An 18,863-nucleotide genomic window follows, 5' to 3' on the forward strand; every position below is an offset into this window, starting at 1 on the left:
TATGGTTTAATACAAAATAAACATTTGTTTAAACTAACACTGATATACCAGCACTATGTTGTAGTATATGTTGTACAGTAATCTAATATAACTGTAATAACTGATCTGCATGATGCACAAGATGCTCGGCACGTCATGCGTGAGAACGCGCAAGACTTTTCTATACGAAATATTTATTGATCAATTTTAAATCTACCTTATAGGCTGTTATTACTAAATGTTATCATTAAGTGAGAAAAATAAATTCCATGACTTTTCCAAAACTTTTGGGGTGAACTTATGTTTCCAAAACTTTTCCAGGCCTTGAAAATGACATTTTCAAATTCCATGACTTTTCCAGGTTTTTTCAAAACGTATGAACCCTGCACATATCTTAAAAGTTCTAGGAGTTTTGGTTATGAGAAGTCCCCTGGCTATAACAGGATGATCATAAAGGGGCTTTAACTTGAACTAACTTTGTTCATTTTTCATTTATAGTCTTAAGAACAGCAAAGTTTGATCATCACACAAGTTAAATTAATTGCATATATTTGACTGAAGAAATCCTTTTTAGGTTTTCTTGTTAGTTGCCACATGGCTTCAGCAAACTTTGGCTAATTTTTAAACCAAAATAAAATGGTTTAAGGTATTACATAATTCATTATCCAATTAGCTGATGAATCGTTTCAATGATCGATAGATAAATTAAATTTAAAAAATAGTCAGTCGCAGGTCAACATCCAGGTTATGGCGATTATTTAAATAAAAACAAATAAAATACTAAAGATCCTCACAGAAATTTACTGCTATAGTGTATGTTTACATCCTACTGGCAAACTTAAAGGAGCTTGAGGCTCCTTTTAAGAATTGAGACTCTCTAGCGCCACCCTTCACCACGACGGCCGTTGGGGGTACTGCAGCCAACAGTGAAGCCGGCACGGAGAACGGGGAGAACGTGCATGCAGCGTCATGTGACGTCACATCCGCAGGACAGCGCAGGAAATTCGGGACCGAATTGCAGCACATTTTGCAGCACACAGCCTGTTCAAGGCAAAGGAGAGATACACTAGAGGGCTCATTCTTTTGGGTTTGGAACGCTTCATCTGACATTATTACTAGAAAACTTAAAATGTATACGGATTTTTTTCATAAATCTTGCCACAATCCGGCCTCAAGCTCCTTTAAGTTATCATTAAATGTAACTAAATAAACAGAGTTCATTGTTCAGTCGTACTTGCTGGTGGGAACGATGTCATTAGAGCCGAAGTCCACGTGCTGGACCAGGATCATGACGGGCTCCGTGCTGTGAAACTTCTGCAGTCTGGCCCGGTAGAACGTGCCATCGCTGTACTCGACCAGACACGGGCCACCTGGAAACCACAAAAACAGTCCAAGCTGGGTCCAACTTACTGAGGCCTGCACAGAAAGTTTTAATATCACCTTCACCTACAGTCACAGCAGCTGCTCAGACAGCTGGTACCTTTATTTCAGAGAGGAAATGTACTGGAATGCTGATCGCTTGTGCAAAGTCACTGGGTAATATAAACGCTGTGATCAATGGTTTTACTTTTATTATTAGCTTTTCAAGATATTTGTACAAAAGGACTTTCAGAAATCTGTCCAAAAACAGCGCTAGAATTAAGGGAGAGGCAAAAGTGCATGTCACGTAAATGAAAGAGCTGGTCCTGGATTAACTCCTTTAAATCAGCACATGAATCATTACCAAAAGGGAAGCTGGTGAGCAGCGGCAGCGTGTCGATGTCTGCGTTGATTCTGGTCAAAGCCTCGTCCAGAGTCTCTCCATCAACCTCTACGTTGGCCGTTTCCACCAAAGGCCACAGGAACAGCTGAAGACCAGACAAAGATCAGCTGACTCTCATTGATGGTGTACTCATCAGCATCAACAGTACAGATACATAAATAAATAAGGTCTTTAGTTATTACCAGTGATGTCAACAAAACTATGACATTGAATTTAAGTTTAGCAGCTTCTATCAGACTCCTTTTATTATCATTTCTATTATTTTCTATTTATTTATTTATTTTTGCAGATGTTATAACTTTTTCGTTTGCTTAATGTTACCGAGAGAATTTCATCTCCTTTACAGAAGCGCCTACTACTCATCCCTTGATCTGCCAACTGCTGCCCCCTTGTGGTTTTTAGCTTGAACTACACCCACAGGACAAAACGGGAGAAAGCACTTTACATTCATTTTGCTCCTCTATTCCTGTGTGATAAGATAAACAGAATGCATTTAATTATATTCTGCACCCTGACCTTGCAGCGGCCAATCATTTGCACAATCTGTGTGAAACTGCCTTTCAACAGCAGCAGTGAACCAGCCTGCAGAGAGGCAGTGATGCACAAAGACAGTGCTTTGCACATTATCTAGAAAAGCCGTCTTTAATGCTTTCTTCTCCGCTTTCATATTATCATTTAAAATTATGTGCAGTTTTAACATCTTCAAAACATTTAATGAAATTAACCAGCTCTTGTTTTGGAGGAATTTGGTGTAATTATAATTGTAACGTTGAAAAGTTGAACTATCAAAGGCCAACTTGCCTTAAAACTATATCCAGCAACTGAGAAATATGAAGGTCTTTTTGGTAATATGAAAATTAAATCAAGGTTTGTGCCAAGTTGTGCTTTGAAAACAACAATACTTGCAGTGAATTAGCAATGTTTGACATAAATGCATCTATTGGAGGGAGTTTCTGGGATGTCACATTTATCAGACTTCTTCCAAAATTGTCAAATTCTCTCTCAGAGGCTTGAAGTTGTAAACTGTTTTTACAGGATTGTATGATCTAACTAAATAGATGTTTATGTTAAGCAGTTAGAAAATGAATGTTAATTAAATAAAGGTGAACAGATGGATTCAGAAAAAAAAAAATAAAAAAAAATCTATGACATTTAGTTGAATGAAATCTTCAAATCAAGTTAATACACAAACTCAGCCAGAATCACTGATATGAAGACGACGTCATGTCATCTGAGTTCATCGTGTCGACTAAGCACGGACAGCCAACTTAAAACATGTAACTAACAGAAACCTCATTAGGGGTCCGAAGATGCTTGACTAGGACTTTAAACTCCTCTCCCTCCTGTGGCAGGTTTGGGTAAATAAAAGGCCCCAGCAGCGGCGGCTCCTCACGGCTCCTCACACCCTGAAAACAAGGACTGGATCAGACCAGGTGAACACGTGTATCTAGTAAAGAGAAGCCTCTTGAATATGCAGAAGCTGTAATGCCCATCTGAAGATGCTATGGATCGTTTGCGTCTCATTTTGTTTACTTAGATATTTTCATCAAGTGTCCATGACATCTTGCTATTTTGAAATTGGTTTTTCATCTGCGTAAATCCACCATCAGAAAACTAGTCCACATTTCAACTAAAAGGACAATAATAGCTGAGAGAACATCATCATCAGGTTCTACTTCACTTTTGTTTTCTTGTTCATTCATATTCTTTATAAAGAAAAAAGGAAAAAAGCAAATTCAATTAACCAAGCAAGTGTTTAACATAATGGGCCAAAATAATTACCCCAAACTGTTAAATTACCTGCATCCCTCCTACACAGGCCACTGTTCTTCACTGGTGTCATAATTGATAAGTGACAGGATATCAAACTAATTTGAATTGTTTTTCAAAAGCAACAAACATTTTTCTGTACCATTAGGGCTGTGCGATTAATCGATTTTAAATCTAAATCGGATTTATTTAATCAAGACGATGTTAAAAAAAGGAAAATCGGAAAATCGATTTTCCTTTTTTGCAGCTGGCTGCATTACAGACAGAGCTCGTCTAGTCATCTTTGTTTGGTCAAGAAAATTGTAAATGTTGTCACTTTACTAAACTCAAGGAGGATTTACAGTATCTTTCAATTGCACTTCATTCCCAATAGGGAAATTTGTTTCAAATATTTTATCTTTATTTTTAAAGAAAAATAGCAAACAATTTATTCCATTGTCTTTTGTAGTTTTACCAAAAAAATCGAAATCGGAATCGAAAATCGGGTTTTCAGAGAGAAAAAAAAAAAATTGGGATTTTATTTTTGTCCAAAATCGCCCAGCCCTATGTACCATGTATGAAATTTTGGTAATAATCAGTGGTCTCTAGTATTTTAGGATGTCGTTTCAAAAACTATGTACAGAACGTCACTGCTCAGCATTGTGAATGTTCACATTGTTTATTTTATAGTTATTGAGGTGGAAAACCCTTTAACCAAGACTCGGACAAGAAGAAAAAGTATTCATTAATATTAAGTTAACATTTTATTTTTCTCCTCATTTTAAGTTGAACATTTGCAAGTTTGTTTTGATCTTTAATGAGATGATTCATTCTAGCTGCAGCAATGTAGTTTCTTACAAAATCATCAGTAATACTTCACAGTTAAATTTACTCAACTCATCTCTCAAAAGTCTTTTTCTTTAATATTCAAATATTTATTGCAACGTCAGTTTTTTCCAATGTCATGATGCTGTACTAGGTGAGATTCATGCCCCCTCTTAAAAAAACAACGAAAAAGAAATTAACTTTATGGATCCACAAATACAAGACTGCTGTTTCACACTCAAGTGTTGTTTCATTATCTGTCCTGAAATAATATAATATATATATTAGTCTATTATTAATAGATATAATAATAATATAAGTGCTCACATGTAACTAAACCATTTAATCTGAATTAAATAGAGAACATCTGCATATCAGCTGTGACAGTGATGCGGCTCTTTGGCTTTAAGTTACAGCTGTAAATGCAGCTTACGCAAGTTCAAACAGCTGTAAAACGTCCAGAATTCCACATTTAGTACCTCAGTGTTGATGTTCCAGTCATCCAGGACGGGTTCTGGCGTCTTCACTGTGAGCCCCTGCACAAAAACACACATCCCTGAGTAACTCCTACGTTTTGGGAAAAGAAAAAAAAAAAAAATCACAGAATCCACACACACACACACACACACACACACACACACACACACACACACACACACACACACACACACACACACACACACACACACACACACACACACACACACACACACACACACACACACACACACACACACACACACACACACACACACACACACACACACACACACACACACACACACACACACACACACACACACACACACACACACACACACACACACACACACACCTTTTGTGCTGTTACAGTCCGGTCCACGGTCGCGTGTTCATGCTGACACAGGATGCTGCTGAGACTTAAACCGTCCAGGAAAACCTCCACGGTGAGAGGTCCCCTCGGGTCAGCCGGCAGCTCCTAACCAAACAAGAACCAATGTATGCTCCAACTCACACCCCTCTTTACCTGAAATGTTCTAAACTAAAACCATTGGTCAGCAGATAAACACTATAAAGACCTTCATGAAAATATAAAATGCTACCATTCTATCATCATGCACTTATTTTTAATATCCATATTAAATGGTAGTAAATATATTTATATAGTAAAAGTAGGTTCATTCAGGTGTTATGGCGGAAGGTGACAAGTATGTTTTACCACAACTTGCATGTCCAAAGGGCAGTTTAGTAACAGCTCCTTCATCAGAGCCACTGCATCCCGCTGCCACTTACCACCCACCTGAAGACAGACAAATAAATAAAATTAACCTGTAAGATTTCACCAACAATGATACATTTTAAAACCACCATTAGTCAGATTTTATTTTGAAACTGCTCTTTAAAGGCCAATTACTAGTTTGCTTTTCCCCCCTTTGTACACATAAAAAGTGACATCGTCCTATATTCGGGTTCTAGACCAACAGGTCAAAGCAACAAAGCAGCTAGTAGGGCAGACAAGGAAACGGGGGAGAATGTTTTCTTGCTATCTTTTTTGTATGTAATAAACACTTCAGAGTTACCAAACAACTGCCAGCAAAAGTAGTAAAAAAAAAAACAAAAAGGCAGTCACGCAACATAATGCAGAGCAATAGCGAGGCCAAAAGACTGATTTCCACAGTGAGGGGGAAAATACAACACAAAACCAAAACACATTGTCAACTTGTGTGAGCAGAATGCTCGGGTGACTGAAATAAGAAGTGAAGGACTAATCGCTTGATCCATTAGTCAGTAAAAAGCCTTGGAAGTTGCCAGAGTTGAACCTGACCCGCCAGTAACAGGCTGGTACTGTGGTGGCAGCAAGTCTGCAGCGGCTGCTCTAGGATTGTTTAAGTAAGAAAGCTTCAAGGAGCCAAGTATTGCTCCAACATCCTTGCACACAATCCCTTCCTTGGTGTGGTATTATTTTTTCAACTAAGTTTCCATACATCAATACTCTAAAACACAGAAGTATATGGCAATTTAAACACGTAAAAGCTCTCAAAAAGCCCTACAGATAAAATTTTGTACAGGAATATTTTGTTATGACAAATGACCATCTTAACGATTCTAAATAAGCCCCTGTCCTGAAGAGAAACCGATAGCTTCAACTGGAAAATGTGCTGGTGCTTATTTGGTGACTGTGCAAAACTAGGATGTAACAAATGTCTCCAACCAAACTGAATACTGGATGCTGCATGAGACACAGTAACTAGTAAGTCAAGAGGATCACAATTTAGGTCAAAATCCTAATTCAATCATGTCACCGCTAAGACATTGGAGTTGATTTTTTCTTTTTTATGTATTTATTTATTAAATGCAAAGGTCAATGCAAAGGTCTGTTGCAAGCGATTGATTTGTATCAACACAAAAGAAGCAAAAATCAAAGGAACAAACCAAACCAAAACTTACAGGGTGTGTGCCGAGCAGCTGGCAGGGCATGCAGAGCTGAGGAACATCCATGCACAGCAGCATGGGGTACACGTGCACCACGGGGATGTTCTCCACCAGCCCGTAATCCACATACTGGACCTGTCAACACAAACATGAACATTACTCAAGCTTCAGGGATCATCATATTTCCTTGTTGTGAAATATTAAAGATCCAACCATGATTTTATTACTCAGTCTATGCTATATTATTAATTTAATTTGGGAGAAATATCAGGAGCACAATATAAATGAAAATATAGATTTAAAAAATATAAAAAGGACAAAACTGAAGACAAGGGAACCATTAATGATAAAAGTATCATGGTCAAAATTTCCCATGAACTATCTCGGTTTTTAGCTACTTTTACTTGTTGTTTACGGAGCCCCTCTGGTGACAAATTGAAAAAAATAAAATAATGCGTGGCCACGCATTAATAACTCGTGGCCACGCATTATTTTACTCGTGGATGGCACATTATAACCTACTGTCTGGACTTCGTGGATGCAACTTCCTTGGTGGGATGGTTATTCATCATTAATAATGGTAATTATAGTCTATTTATATTAAAGAGCAAGAGTATTGTCATGGCGAGTGTAGTAATAACATGTGACATTTGAAAAAAATAAAATAATGCGTGGCCACGCATTAATAACTCGTGGCCACGCATTGATTATCTCGTGGCCACGAGTTATTAATGCGTGGCTACGCATTATTTTATTTTTTTCAAATTGCATATTCCTGCATATTCCTGACCTTCACATGTCCACCCAGCACTTCCAGCAGCTGCCCTCGGTACCACAGCATGTCCGGTCCGATGACGGCACATCCCTGCACTGATTTCCAGGTGAAGGGCTTCTGTCTGGGTAACGTCTTCATGTTCTGCTGGATCAATTCCTTCAGCTGCTCCAGTTGATCCTCTGGCAGAAAAACAGAAACTCAATTTACACTTTAGCCAGAGATACTTCTTCAAATAAGGTACAAAAAATCCAAATGGCGCATTTCATGATTCTTAAAACCAGATGTGGAGGTGGGGCAGCATCACACTGCACTGAAATATCCTCCCAAAAAAGACATTTTTTGTGTGCAGAATTTTATTCAGATCAGCTCTAACAAGAGATTCAATATACAAAAATAATCTGACTTTATTAAAATGGATCTTTGTACATTAGATGTCTTGTTTTGGTTTCTATTTATTTTTTACTTAATTTTATTTTTTACTGTTTTTTTTTTTATATTTCATACTTATAATTTATCTTTAGTGTTTATTTAGTCTGAGTTCTTGTTGTCCGACTCTGAGCTGCTGTAGCACCTGAATTTCCCCTCTGAGGATCAATAAAGGATTATCTTATCTTGGAGTAAAAATGTGTCTTTTTGTGAACATGTGCTAAATGTTGTAAGTGTTTAAAGGTAATTCCCAAAATGTACCACACGCTCAATATTCTTGCTTTTGTCTAACTGTTGGGTAACTTTTTGAACCGTCAATGGAATCCTGTGGCGTTCAGAAGAGCAGCTTTTATTCAGCAGTATGGCTCTGTTCTGGAACATCACTCATGTATGAGGACGGTCAGCCAGCAGCAGAGACCCACAGGGTACAAATCACAGCGACATGATAAACAAACGGGACAATGATTAAGTCAGACACAATTGGAAAAGAAGGAACTGGAATGAAAGTGGATTCCCAAGTGGTTTAGGGTGGTGTTTAAATACACTGAAATGTTGGCTGTGCGGATGAGCTTCTGAATTTTCTAATGCAGTTTGACAGCTGTGTTCTTCTGCAAAACTTGGATAGCCAGACATATTTTGAACTTCATTTATCTCTGTAAAAAAGATCCAGTATTTTAAAAAACAGTTTATATATCTGGTTACATGTACAGGAATTATTCTGCTGCTGACCGTATCCTAAATTAGTTAAATATTTTGATTAATTGTCACATTTTACAGAGAAAATTCCAATTTAATGACTCATGAACCTTAATACCCACTACACTCATACCCCTAAAAACGTTGGATTAGTCGTGTTCTTCATTAACTTCACTAAGTGACTAGAGGAGGGTGTGTAGCAAAAATGGGCCACTAAAATCCTGCATGATATAATTGTGCAATTTAGCTTTATAATTAGTGTTGTCCCAATCGATCACATCGATATCGGCCAAAAAAGTATCGGGACATACCTAGTTATTAATGTTTTTAATATATATTAAATCGTTTTATAAATCGTTGCACTTAACACCACTTCCGGGCCGTAAGCGAAACTAACATGGTTTACATGTTTGAATTGTGAAATGTTATATATGTTATATTGTGTTAGTGAGTTTGACTGGATGTCATTCAACTACCTCTTTTGAAGTAAAATGTATTTATTTTTGTTATTGCACTATTCTGCACTTTTTGTTTTAGTTTACAATTTTATGTTTTTATATTTTGTGGCACCAGAGCTGATAAGCTTTGTTGAAATATATGTCCATGTTGTTCTCCAATGGACAAGAAAAGAATCTTGAGATAATTTGAGTTTTAGTCCTCTTTTTTTTTTTTTAAATGTATTTTTTCAAAATGTATCTGATCGGGAAAAAGTATTGGAAATGTATCGGGAGCCAAAAAAAGTGATCGGATCGGTAAAAATTGGGATCGGATCGGGAGCTAAAAAGTCCTGATCAGGACAACCCTATATCTACATAATATAACTTAAATTTGTTTGATGAGCATACTCTATGTAACTTAATGTTATTGACCTTTACTCTTGGCATGACTGTGTTTTAGGTTGAGAAAACAGGAAAAAAAAGATGCCATTTACAGTGTCCTATTCGGTAGAAGATCTAGAGTTGATATTAGGTGTTATATTGTGTTATCATATAAAGTGCAGCGTCCACCAGCCTGTGATCCTTTAGTACCTGCATCCTGCGCTCTGATGTAAATGAGACCATCTTCTCCAACAGTAGACACATTTACATGGATGGGACCGAGACACGGCAGCTCTGGTGGCTGGTACAGTTGAGTGAACACCTGTGGACAGAAACACAGAGGTAGGTTATTGTATCGTTTTTTTTTTAAGAATCTGCTTGACTTAAAACAAACACACACAAAAAAAAAGGTGGAAAAAAAAAAAGCAAGTACCTTACAAAAAGTCTTAATTACCTACTGTATAATCTTGTTGTATGGCATGTGTCAGAGTGTTGAAAACACAACAACGTGGCTCACTTAATCCCAAATAGAACAGAATCCCAAACACTGCACATTTGTAAGGGACAGTTTCCTTAACCTTCTGGAGTCTTGGGTATAATTGGTTGATCTTTACTACTTTTGAATGTACCTCTATATTCACCTTAAAAACTGTTTATCTCAAAAAGCAATGCGTGAAATTTCCCAATATAGCAAGAAAAAACATTTTATTTTATAGTTTAAGACACCCTGATGCCTTGAAAAAGGTCTATGACTGAAACGTTGGCCTAATAAATAAGTGTACAGTGAGAAGAAGGTGTGCGGGAGTTTTCTTGTTAAGTTTGGCTGCTGCTTTCCTCCTCCGACGCACCTTTCTGAAAATCCGGTGTGCAAAATGTTTTCCACTTCGGATAGTTTAAGACACAAAATACCCCTCCTATATGCCTTAAATACATTTCAACACGGCCTCAACATACTGTAGTTTAAAAACGGACTCAGTGTGAAGGCTGCACTTTGGACAAAAGCTGAAATGGAGACACCGATTTCGTAAATCAGTCTTGATTTATGCCAGTACGTTCGTCGACTCCAGAGGATTAGAGGGATAGGAGTTCACCCCATAAGTCAGACCTCTGCAATAAAAAAAATTGTTTCATACAATTAAAATAATTCTAAAAAAAATAAATAAAATAGAGAAATACATGAAATTCCCCAATGTATTCACAGAGATGCAAAGAAATATTAATTAAAAAACTGTTAACAGGGCTTATGTACCTTAAGACACCGAAAACTGAAACTTTAATAACACCTTAATAGCACATTTTCAAAATGTCTTTCTAATTAATCCTATAACCTAGAATTCTTAGCTTGACAAAACGAGTTTTGTCCAAGACAGCTATTTTATTTTCAGCCTGCGAGCTGAGTAGACAAGTTGATTGCAGGTGTCATTACTGTGACACTCAACATTAGCAGGACAGACTGAACAGAGCTAAATTAAATTATGTATTATCTGCACAAACAACTTTCATGATGCCTTTTTTGATCCTCCTGTTATTTTTCCTTTTGTATTTCACTGCCAGATAGATAGCTTCTCTTCAGTTTGATAAACTCGGCCTTAACGGGACCCTACTGACCCCCACTGTTGCCCCAATTTGGGAACTACTGCGGTACAGAAACTACAGATTACCTTTTCAGGAGTGATAATAGAGCGTGGTCTTGGTATTGGAAGGCGTGAAGAGGAGACGAGGGAAGCTGAGGAGCAGAAGGGACCAAGAGAAACAGCTGGACAAGTTGTTTTCTCCTTCTTGCTGTTAGTTTTGGTCTTTCTGGCTGGAGTCTGTAAATCACTGTTTTCTGGTTCCTGAACGCCAGCATCTCTGCCACGGGACAGAAATATAAGATCATAAATAAATAGAAGAAAGAGAGAGAAAAAAGGGTAACAAAAGTGGTTCTTTCCAAGTGCCATTAGAACTGCCTGTGACAATGGCACTTCCCATGATCACACATTCCCATCCATGCGTCACACGTACTTTGGTCTTCTCTCTCTGAGGGCGAGGCCTTCTTTGACCAGAAGGTCTGCTATGTTGATAAACTGTCCCTTTTTGATGGCGAAAAACAGAGTGACAGGTACTGGGATCGGATCTGTCAACTCCTGGAAAAAAAGGAAGACCATTAAAAATGGGCTAAATAAACAATAATAATATTTGTAGATTACCGTATTTTGCGGATCATACGACGCAATATCAATGAACGGGTCTATTTTCATACGTAAGCAGCACCGAAATATAAGGTACATGATAAAATATGTAAAGCGAAACAAAACAGTCCGGTGAGTCAAACTTTATTCAACTCGTTCACAACAACTCAGAATATCGTTCAGTTGTAACTAAAACAGAAAAATAAACTCACATTTTAAATCATTCATCTTCCACAAATAAAAAGTTGAGGAGGTAAGTGTCATATTACGTCCTGTTCTCTGATTGGCTCATTATTGACAGCGATAGACACCTGAAGTTAGTGTGAGGTTGGAACAACGTAATATAAATGGATTATTCTAAAAAGCTAACGTTGGCTTGACGTCTAATGATAGTAAGGTAACATGGACTAGATGTTGGATGATGGTTGCTTGCCGGTGCTACATAATTAGTTATCTAATGTCTGACGTTGCAACCCGTATCCAACCAAGGACCGACTTTAAAACAATGTTCCTGTGTCAGCGGCTTCGTCGCTACCAAAGGTGCACTGAAACGTCCCGACTGATTTTTGAGCGCAGCGTAGTAAATAAAACTGGTTCCAGGTCAGTAAGCAGAAAATAATTCATACATAAGGTGCCCCGCTTTATAAGGTGCACTGCCGACTTTTGAAAAAAATTAGGAACTTTAAGTGCGACTTATAGTGCGAAAAATACAGTAAGTGTATCGTTACTGAAATAGCAGGTAAAGAAAGAAAAGATGAGGCCACGAGGAGAGGAAGACCTTGATGGTGATTACAGCCGAGGCTCTAGTCAGGTAGAAGGAGATGAAATCACAGGCCGTATCCGTCCAGGTTGATCGGCCTCCTGTTGGCCTGGAAGAGAAAGAGAGCAGAAAGCAACAGTCAATCAATACATGAAATCAAAAACAAAATCTAATCATTGCACTAGTATTAATACATTTAAAATGCATGATAAAAAAAACTTAGGTAAATTGAAATTTAACTAGATTGAACTTCCCATAGTTGGACAAAAACACTCAGATAATCGAACTGAAGCCAAACTATTTCCTTCAACGTTTAACTTTGTTCGATATTCAAGACGGTCAATTCATCATCTTCCATCTTTCCAATTTGCTGCCACCACCTAAACCAAAGATGTATCTGTTCATTTGGTGTGTTTCGCAATATGTCAGGCAGAATGGTAACAGGACAAAAGAAGGTGCAATCAACACGCAACTGTGGCGGAAGTTGACATATTGGTTGGTAAATATTTTCCTTACAGTGCATATATATTGGAACAAAGAGAACTAAACTGCTAAATTGAGCTGTGCTATACTTCACAAGCACAGCTTGACTAAACTGTGCATGAAAACGTAGTGAGAGTGGAAGAAAGGCCATACAAGAATAACAGAGGTTTAGAAAAATGACAAAATTCTATAAAAAAAAATATACAAAACTGTTATAAGAAAGTGAAACAAGCATTAATAAATAGTTCATAAAAAAATGGCGATACATTTTATGGACTGATGAGGGAAAAAAAGCTGAATTGTTAAATAGCATTTAGCACTATGGTCGTAAAGGACAGTTTATCAACATCAAAAGATGTGAATCGGGGAGCATGGTGGAGGGTAGGGCTGGGGACCGATTCAAATGTCAAGAATCGATTCGATTCCGATTCTTAAGATTCAGAATCGATTATCAAGATTTGATTCGATCCGATTCCAATATTGATTTGGGTTAGTGTTATTAAAACTGTTTTTTGAGCTGTTGCATGAATTATACGACTGTGTAGTTATGCAAAATATTACTACTAGTATTATATTGAGATTAAACAGCAAGTATTGCAGCTAATGATGCTGTAAGGACCAATCAGCTCCCAGAATGCTGATAGAACTGCTTTCAGAAACATCGTGGGTCAGAATTACCAAACAGATCCAGGGCAGCAAACAGAGTCGTATGAAATCGCTTTTATTTTTTCCCACATTCCGTCTTTATTTGTTTCATTTTCGGTCTATTTTGGTTTTTAATTTTTGAGCATTTGGTTTTTAGCATTTTTTGCAAATGTAACCCCAAGACAGTATATAAAGTAATGAAATATAGACAATTTATGCAATTATAACTTAACACTTGTAACACCTAAAACATATTTAAAGGCAAAAACATGGCACCAGTTATTCTCGTGTCCAACAAAACATTCCTTTTTTGGGGATAAACAAAAAAATAACCAAAAATAAATAAATAAATTTAAAAAAAAAATCGATCTTTAGACATATGAATTGATCTTTAGGAATTAATATGAGAATCGATTTAGAATTGGGAAATCGATTTTTTCAACACAGGCCTAGTGGAGGGAGTGAAGGAGCACAGACGGGCTTGTTGCCTCAGAGCCCGGACTACTTATCATCAAGGCGAAAATTAATTTGCAATTAATCAAAACATCCCATACGCTAATGTCAGGGCGGCTGTCCACCATTTAAAGCTCTAAGTTGAAGTTCAAGATGGTCAAAACTAAACATCAAGCTGATGCAGATGCTCAAAACGTCCTGACCCAGAGCTAATAAGTCTTTGCTGTGAAGAGCTTTTTAACCAGCTAGTAATGCTGAGTGGTCACTTACATTTTACTCCAGCACTGGTATGTTCACTGTGTTTAACAATGTTTATCATTCAATGTTTTATAAAATGCATTTTAAAAGAAATGACAGTTGAGATGAAAAGGATGGAAATCTGATTTAGGTCATTTAGTGTGTTCAATAAACCCACAAGAAACTATAATCATGTATTATCAGCAGAAGCACATTGTATGTATTTTTATAGTCAAAGCTATACTCTGTTATTGTAATAAATAGTTTTATTGGCATAAATAGCCATACAAAAAATTATGACTCACCAGTGTTTAAACTATTATATAAAGTTGAGAAACCGCACATTCCTATAGTGTGTGTCAATTAGATTAAGATTGGATTAAAATTATGCCAGTTGTAGTAATAAAACCATGTTGGAAAACAGTTACAAACAACTAAAGTACAGGATTTAACAGACAACCAAACGAACACAGGCACAAGACACAGATACAAGTTAAGACTTAACGTCTAATACACAAAGCCACATATAACATTAAACAGCATAAGAAGTCATAGTAATAATAAAGTACTGAAGTGTGTACTGTGTGTGCAACCTGATGTCACTGAGAGTGCACTCGAGTGCCAGGGAGCCAATCAAAGACGCTGGCAGCGGTCGCAGGTCGCTGACATGGAGCTTAGCTTTGTCGCCATGGTCGCAGCGTCTAACCTGGTGTAAAACAGCACAGAGACAGTCACAGTTATTTAAAACAAGCTTTATATCAATGTCTACCCTGCATATTTCCCTGGCCTAACCAGGTGTGCTGGCGCTTGGAAACGGCAAAAATACCTGAGAGCCCCAACTGAGAAACAATGCTTTATAATCACAGTTCCTTTTAATAAATAATTTGCTGCAAAACTACAGCATACAGTTAATAATTAAAAAGAAGTTGTTAAACAAGTTGTCTGCTTTCAAAATAAGCAGAATTTTCTTTTTACAAAGATAATTTCAAACAACTGACTACTGAGACAGATACCTGAGTTTATAGAGACCTACACCTCAACTATAGGATACACTTATTGGGGTGAGTGGAATGAGTCGAATGTCAGTTTTGACTGGACTGACTGGTGGCAGAAATATGCATCTTTTTTTAGTTAATTGAAAACAGCATGGAAACAACTGGTTAGTCAGAAGCTTTTGTCTTAAAGTAGAATTTACTTGTAAAATCCTGCCAAATAACAAAATACATGAAGGAATATCTTGACCTTATAGACAGGTTATGGTGGGCCAAAATCAGTGCGGACAATACCTGACTTCATTTTAAATCAAAGGCTTGTGGGGAAATATTGTGTGACCTTCTGGAAGTGGACTGCAGTGATCAATGTCAAAGACAAACATGGGCTGTACCAAGAGCTGGGCTGCTTAAAGGGTCACATGTGAACCTCATATGAATTTATTTAATTCACAAATGTGAATTTTCAGATGCTGTCAAGAACGTGACATAAGCAAGAAACAGATAACTGGCCCTCTAACATCCTGGTTTCTGACAACCTGGGTTGCAAGGGAAGAAGTGATATTTATGTTGCTAATGAGTGGAAAAGAGAGCTGGGATGATCAATAGGTCTTAGATGGTTTTTAGATAAAGTGCTGTTCCTCCAATCATGGGGAAATATCATTGAACAGACAACATTTGAGGTGAGAGTGTAGGGTCATTGGGAAAGAATGAAAGGTACAGCTGGGCATCATCTGCATAACAAGGATAGAAGCCATACGATCAGTTGGCACATATTGCAAAGGTAAGTGGTCCCAGTATCGAGCCTTTGGGGCTCCCCAGTAGCAGAGTAGCCGAAAAATTAATGTTCTTTTTTTTCCTTAACTATGACCAGAAATTGAAATTAGTGTAGAACTTTCTTATTTGTGAAATTTACTTAAGAGTATATTAGAGTATAGACTGTAATAAAAAGAGGGGGAAAAAAAAGTCACGTGTTCTTCATACTTCTGCCAAGTTACTTGATGTGACATCAGAGCAGATCCGTCCTCTTTCCCAGACTCCGTTAATGTGTGCAGCACAGTACATGTCTGCCTTCCACACCACGTCCTGGGGCTCCATCAGTGCACACTCCTGCTTCACCCGTTCACACATCCTGGAAAAGAAATCAATGAAATAATTAAACATTTCTTAAGCAGGAGCTTTCCTTCATTGCTATGGACTTATAAAATTGATAGAAATATAATTAACAGTTTAAAAATCCACTGAAAGGATACTGATTGTTCACACAACTTCAACTTGTGCTGTTACAGTTTTAACAATGGATGATATATTTAAGACAGTTTGAACAATGTGTTTTACTACACAGCCCTAACAAATGTGTTTTTGCAATATCTGCAATACCCAGTGTTGGTTTATGTCAAGGATATTGTAATTAGTTTGACTTTTAAGTCCTGACCTTTTAAATTGAGCATCATACTGGGGGAATTGAACGTAGAAGCTGCTTGGTGAGCTGACATGGCTGACCCTGACATTCAGGTCTTTGAGCTGAAGTCGCAACTCCCGTGATTCATCATTCTGGTCTCCAGAACCTATTTGGTCTTGGGCGTCGACCCCCTCTGATGCTAAAGCAAGCTCAAGTGGGGAGTCCCAGATTGCCGAATCCTCACCAGAGGGCTTGGGATTCTTGTGTTCCAGGCTGAAGGAGAGGGAATGGTGGCCAGTGAGAGAGAGGGAGAAAAAAGTGTAGATATAACACAAAAAAGAGGAAGACAGGAGGGGGTGAAATTTAAAACCCAGTAAAAATATAATTGTCAAATGCAGAAGCATATGCAGCATAAGGCATCAGAAAAACTGAAGTAAGAGCAAAGATGTTTACCATTTTTGCCCTGCTTATGTAGAATTATTCAGTATTTGCCCAGTACAGCACCAACCTGACATTAACATTCACTTAGGTTATTTGACTACCGTATTTTCCGCACTGTAAGGCGCACTTAAAATCCTTAATTTTTCTCAAAAATAGGCAGTACGTCCTATAATCAGGTGCACCTTATGTATGAATTTTGTTGTGCTTACTGACCTGGAACCAGTTTTATGTGGAACACTGCATCAAAAATCTGTCAGAATGTTTTAGTGAGACTTTGGTAACAACGAAGTCGCTTCTCTTGACTGATGGTCGGACCGTTCAGCTGACACATTAAAGTCGGTCCTCGGTTGGATACGGGTCGGAACATCAGACAACGTTAGATAAATAATTATGTAGCGTTGGCAAGCAACCATCATCCAACATCTAGTCCATGTTACCTTACTGTAATTAGATAGATTAGTCAAGCCAACGTTGGGTTTTTAGAGTAAACCCATTTTTCAAATCTTTATCATAATCCAGTTATAATCAAATGTTCCAACCTCACACTAACTTCAGGTGTCTGCTATTGCTGTCAATAATGAACCAATCAGAGAACAGGATGTAGTACTACGCTTACCTCCTCCACTTTTTATTTGTGGATTTGAGGAAGAATGATTTTAAATGTGTTTATTTTTCTGTTTTAGTTACAACTGAACGATATTCTGAGGTATTTTGAACGAGTTGAATAAAGGTTGACTTACCAGACTGTTTTGTTTCGCTTTATACGTTTTATCATGCGCCTGGTGCGCCTTATGTATGCAAATAGACCCGTTCATTGATATTGCACCTTAGGGTCCGCAAAATATCATTTGTCATTTGTGTATAAATAATGAAATTAACTTTTCAAACTGATTAATGCATGTTAAAGACACTCCAGAGTAGTCTTACCCAGCTTTGAAACAGCCCAGGTCCTCTTTGACTAGCAGCTCAGCTATGTTTTCTTCTGACTCGTTTGAGCCTCTCTTCAACACTTTGATAGGCAGAGGTTCAGTGTTAGAGGCAATTCCTGAAGAAAAAGAAAAAGATTAAAAGGAAAATCCATGTGACAAAAAGATGCCAATCATTTTCTGATGAAAAAAAGTGATTAATATTGACATCAAAGAGCTTGGTGTCTCAAATTTAATACCTGTAGCCACAATAGTGACTAGTTGGTGGTGGGCAAGGCTGATAAATTTGTTGGTACACGTTTCACTCCAGGTGTCTCCACTTGCAGGAAGCACATCAACTAAACAGCAATGAATTGCCTGAACAGAAAAAAAAAACACTATTTGTTAACTTAACCCCCAGCTTTCAACAAGCCAAGCAGAAGAGAGAAGTTAAAAAATGTGGCATTAGTGTAGCAAATCTTTTTGTAAATACAAATCTTTTGACAGATCAGCACAAGATGCTGTATTATTTAGGTCAATGTAATGGAATTTATCGAGTATCAGAAATTAAGAACTTGATTACATGACACAACAAAGGGGTAGAAATTATTTTAATGTTTCTTCCCTTTTATTTAGGGATATCATTTAAGTATATAAATAAATAAATTATAAATGGCGCTGCAGATTACACTTCATCATAAATAACATAAATGCTTTGTTCTCACCTTGGCAGGAAGAGCAAAGAACTCATCTTTGATCTTCCTCAAGTCGCTGACGGACACGATTTTGTTGTTGCCAAAGTCGACATACTGCACTTCCACTTTTGTTCCACCTGGATGTGCTACACACACACCATCAGGTTAAATGAGTTATTATGTAAAATTATATAATATAGGCCAACACTGAAAAAATGAAAAAACAGATTTATTTATTTT

At 37.4% G+C, this 18,863-nt stretch overlaps 1 protein-coding gene across 1 annotated transcript in view; it reads right to left on the reverse strand.

Moving 5' to 3' along the window:
• The window catches only part of rnf17 (ring finger protein 17), a 42,663-nt gene that overhangs the window by 2,385 nt on the left and 21,415 nt on the right, over positions 1 to 18,863 (reverse strand). The window contains exons 17-34 of the mRNA XM_061724293.1: positions 18,654 to 18,769; positions 18,189 to 18,306; positions 17,951 to 18,068; positions 16,616 to 16,855; positions 16,165 to 16,312; positions 14,785 to 14,897; positions 12,392 to 12,482; positions 11,447 to 11,568; positions 11,104 to 11,293; positions 9,653 to 9,764; positions 7,518 to 7,681; positions 6,743 to 6,862; positions 5,514 to 5,594; positions 5,151 to 5,273; positions 4,795 to 4,851; positions 3,034 to 3,147; positions 1,703 to 1,826; positions 1,214 to 1,349 (exon numbers count right to left, since the gene is read on the reverse strand). Coding sequence (XP_061580277.1) covers positions 1,214 to 1,349; positions 1,703 to 1,826; positions 3,034 to 3,147; positions 4,795 to 4,851; positions 5,151 to 5,273; positions 5,514 to 5,594; positions 6,743 to 6,862; positions 7,518 to 7,681; positions 9,653 to 9,764; positions 11,104 to 11,293; positions 11,447 to 11,568; positions 12,392 to 12,482; positions 14,785 to 14,897; positions 16,165 to 16,312; positions 16,616 to 16,855; positions 17,951 to 18,068; positions 18,189 to 18,306; positions 18,654 to 18,769 — 2,287 coding nt within the window. The remainder of the gene's footprint in view (positions 1 to 1,213; positions 1,350 to 1,702; positions 1,827 to 3,033; positions 3,148 to 4,794; positions 4,852 to 5,150; positions 5,274 to 5,513; positions 5,595 to 6,742; positions 6,863 to 7,517; positions 7,682 to 9,652; positions 9,765 to 11,103; positions 11,294 to 11,446; positions 11,569 to 12,391; positions 12,483 to 14,784; positions 14,898 to 16,164; positions 16,313 to 16,615; positions 16,856 to 17,950; positions 18,069 to 18,188; positions 18,307 to 18,653; positions 18,770 to 18,863) is intronic.

Source organism: Cololabis saira, chromosome 6, assembly GCF_033807715.1.
Source record: "Cololabis saira isolate AMF1-May2022 chromosome 6, fColSai1.1, whole genome shotgun sequence".
NCBI classification, from domain to species: domain Eukaryota; kingdom Metazoa; phylum Chordata; class Actinopteri; order Beloniformes; family Belonidae; genus Cololabis; species Cololabis saira.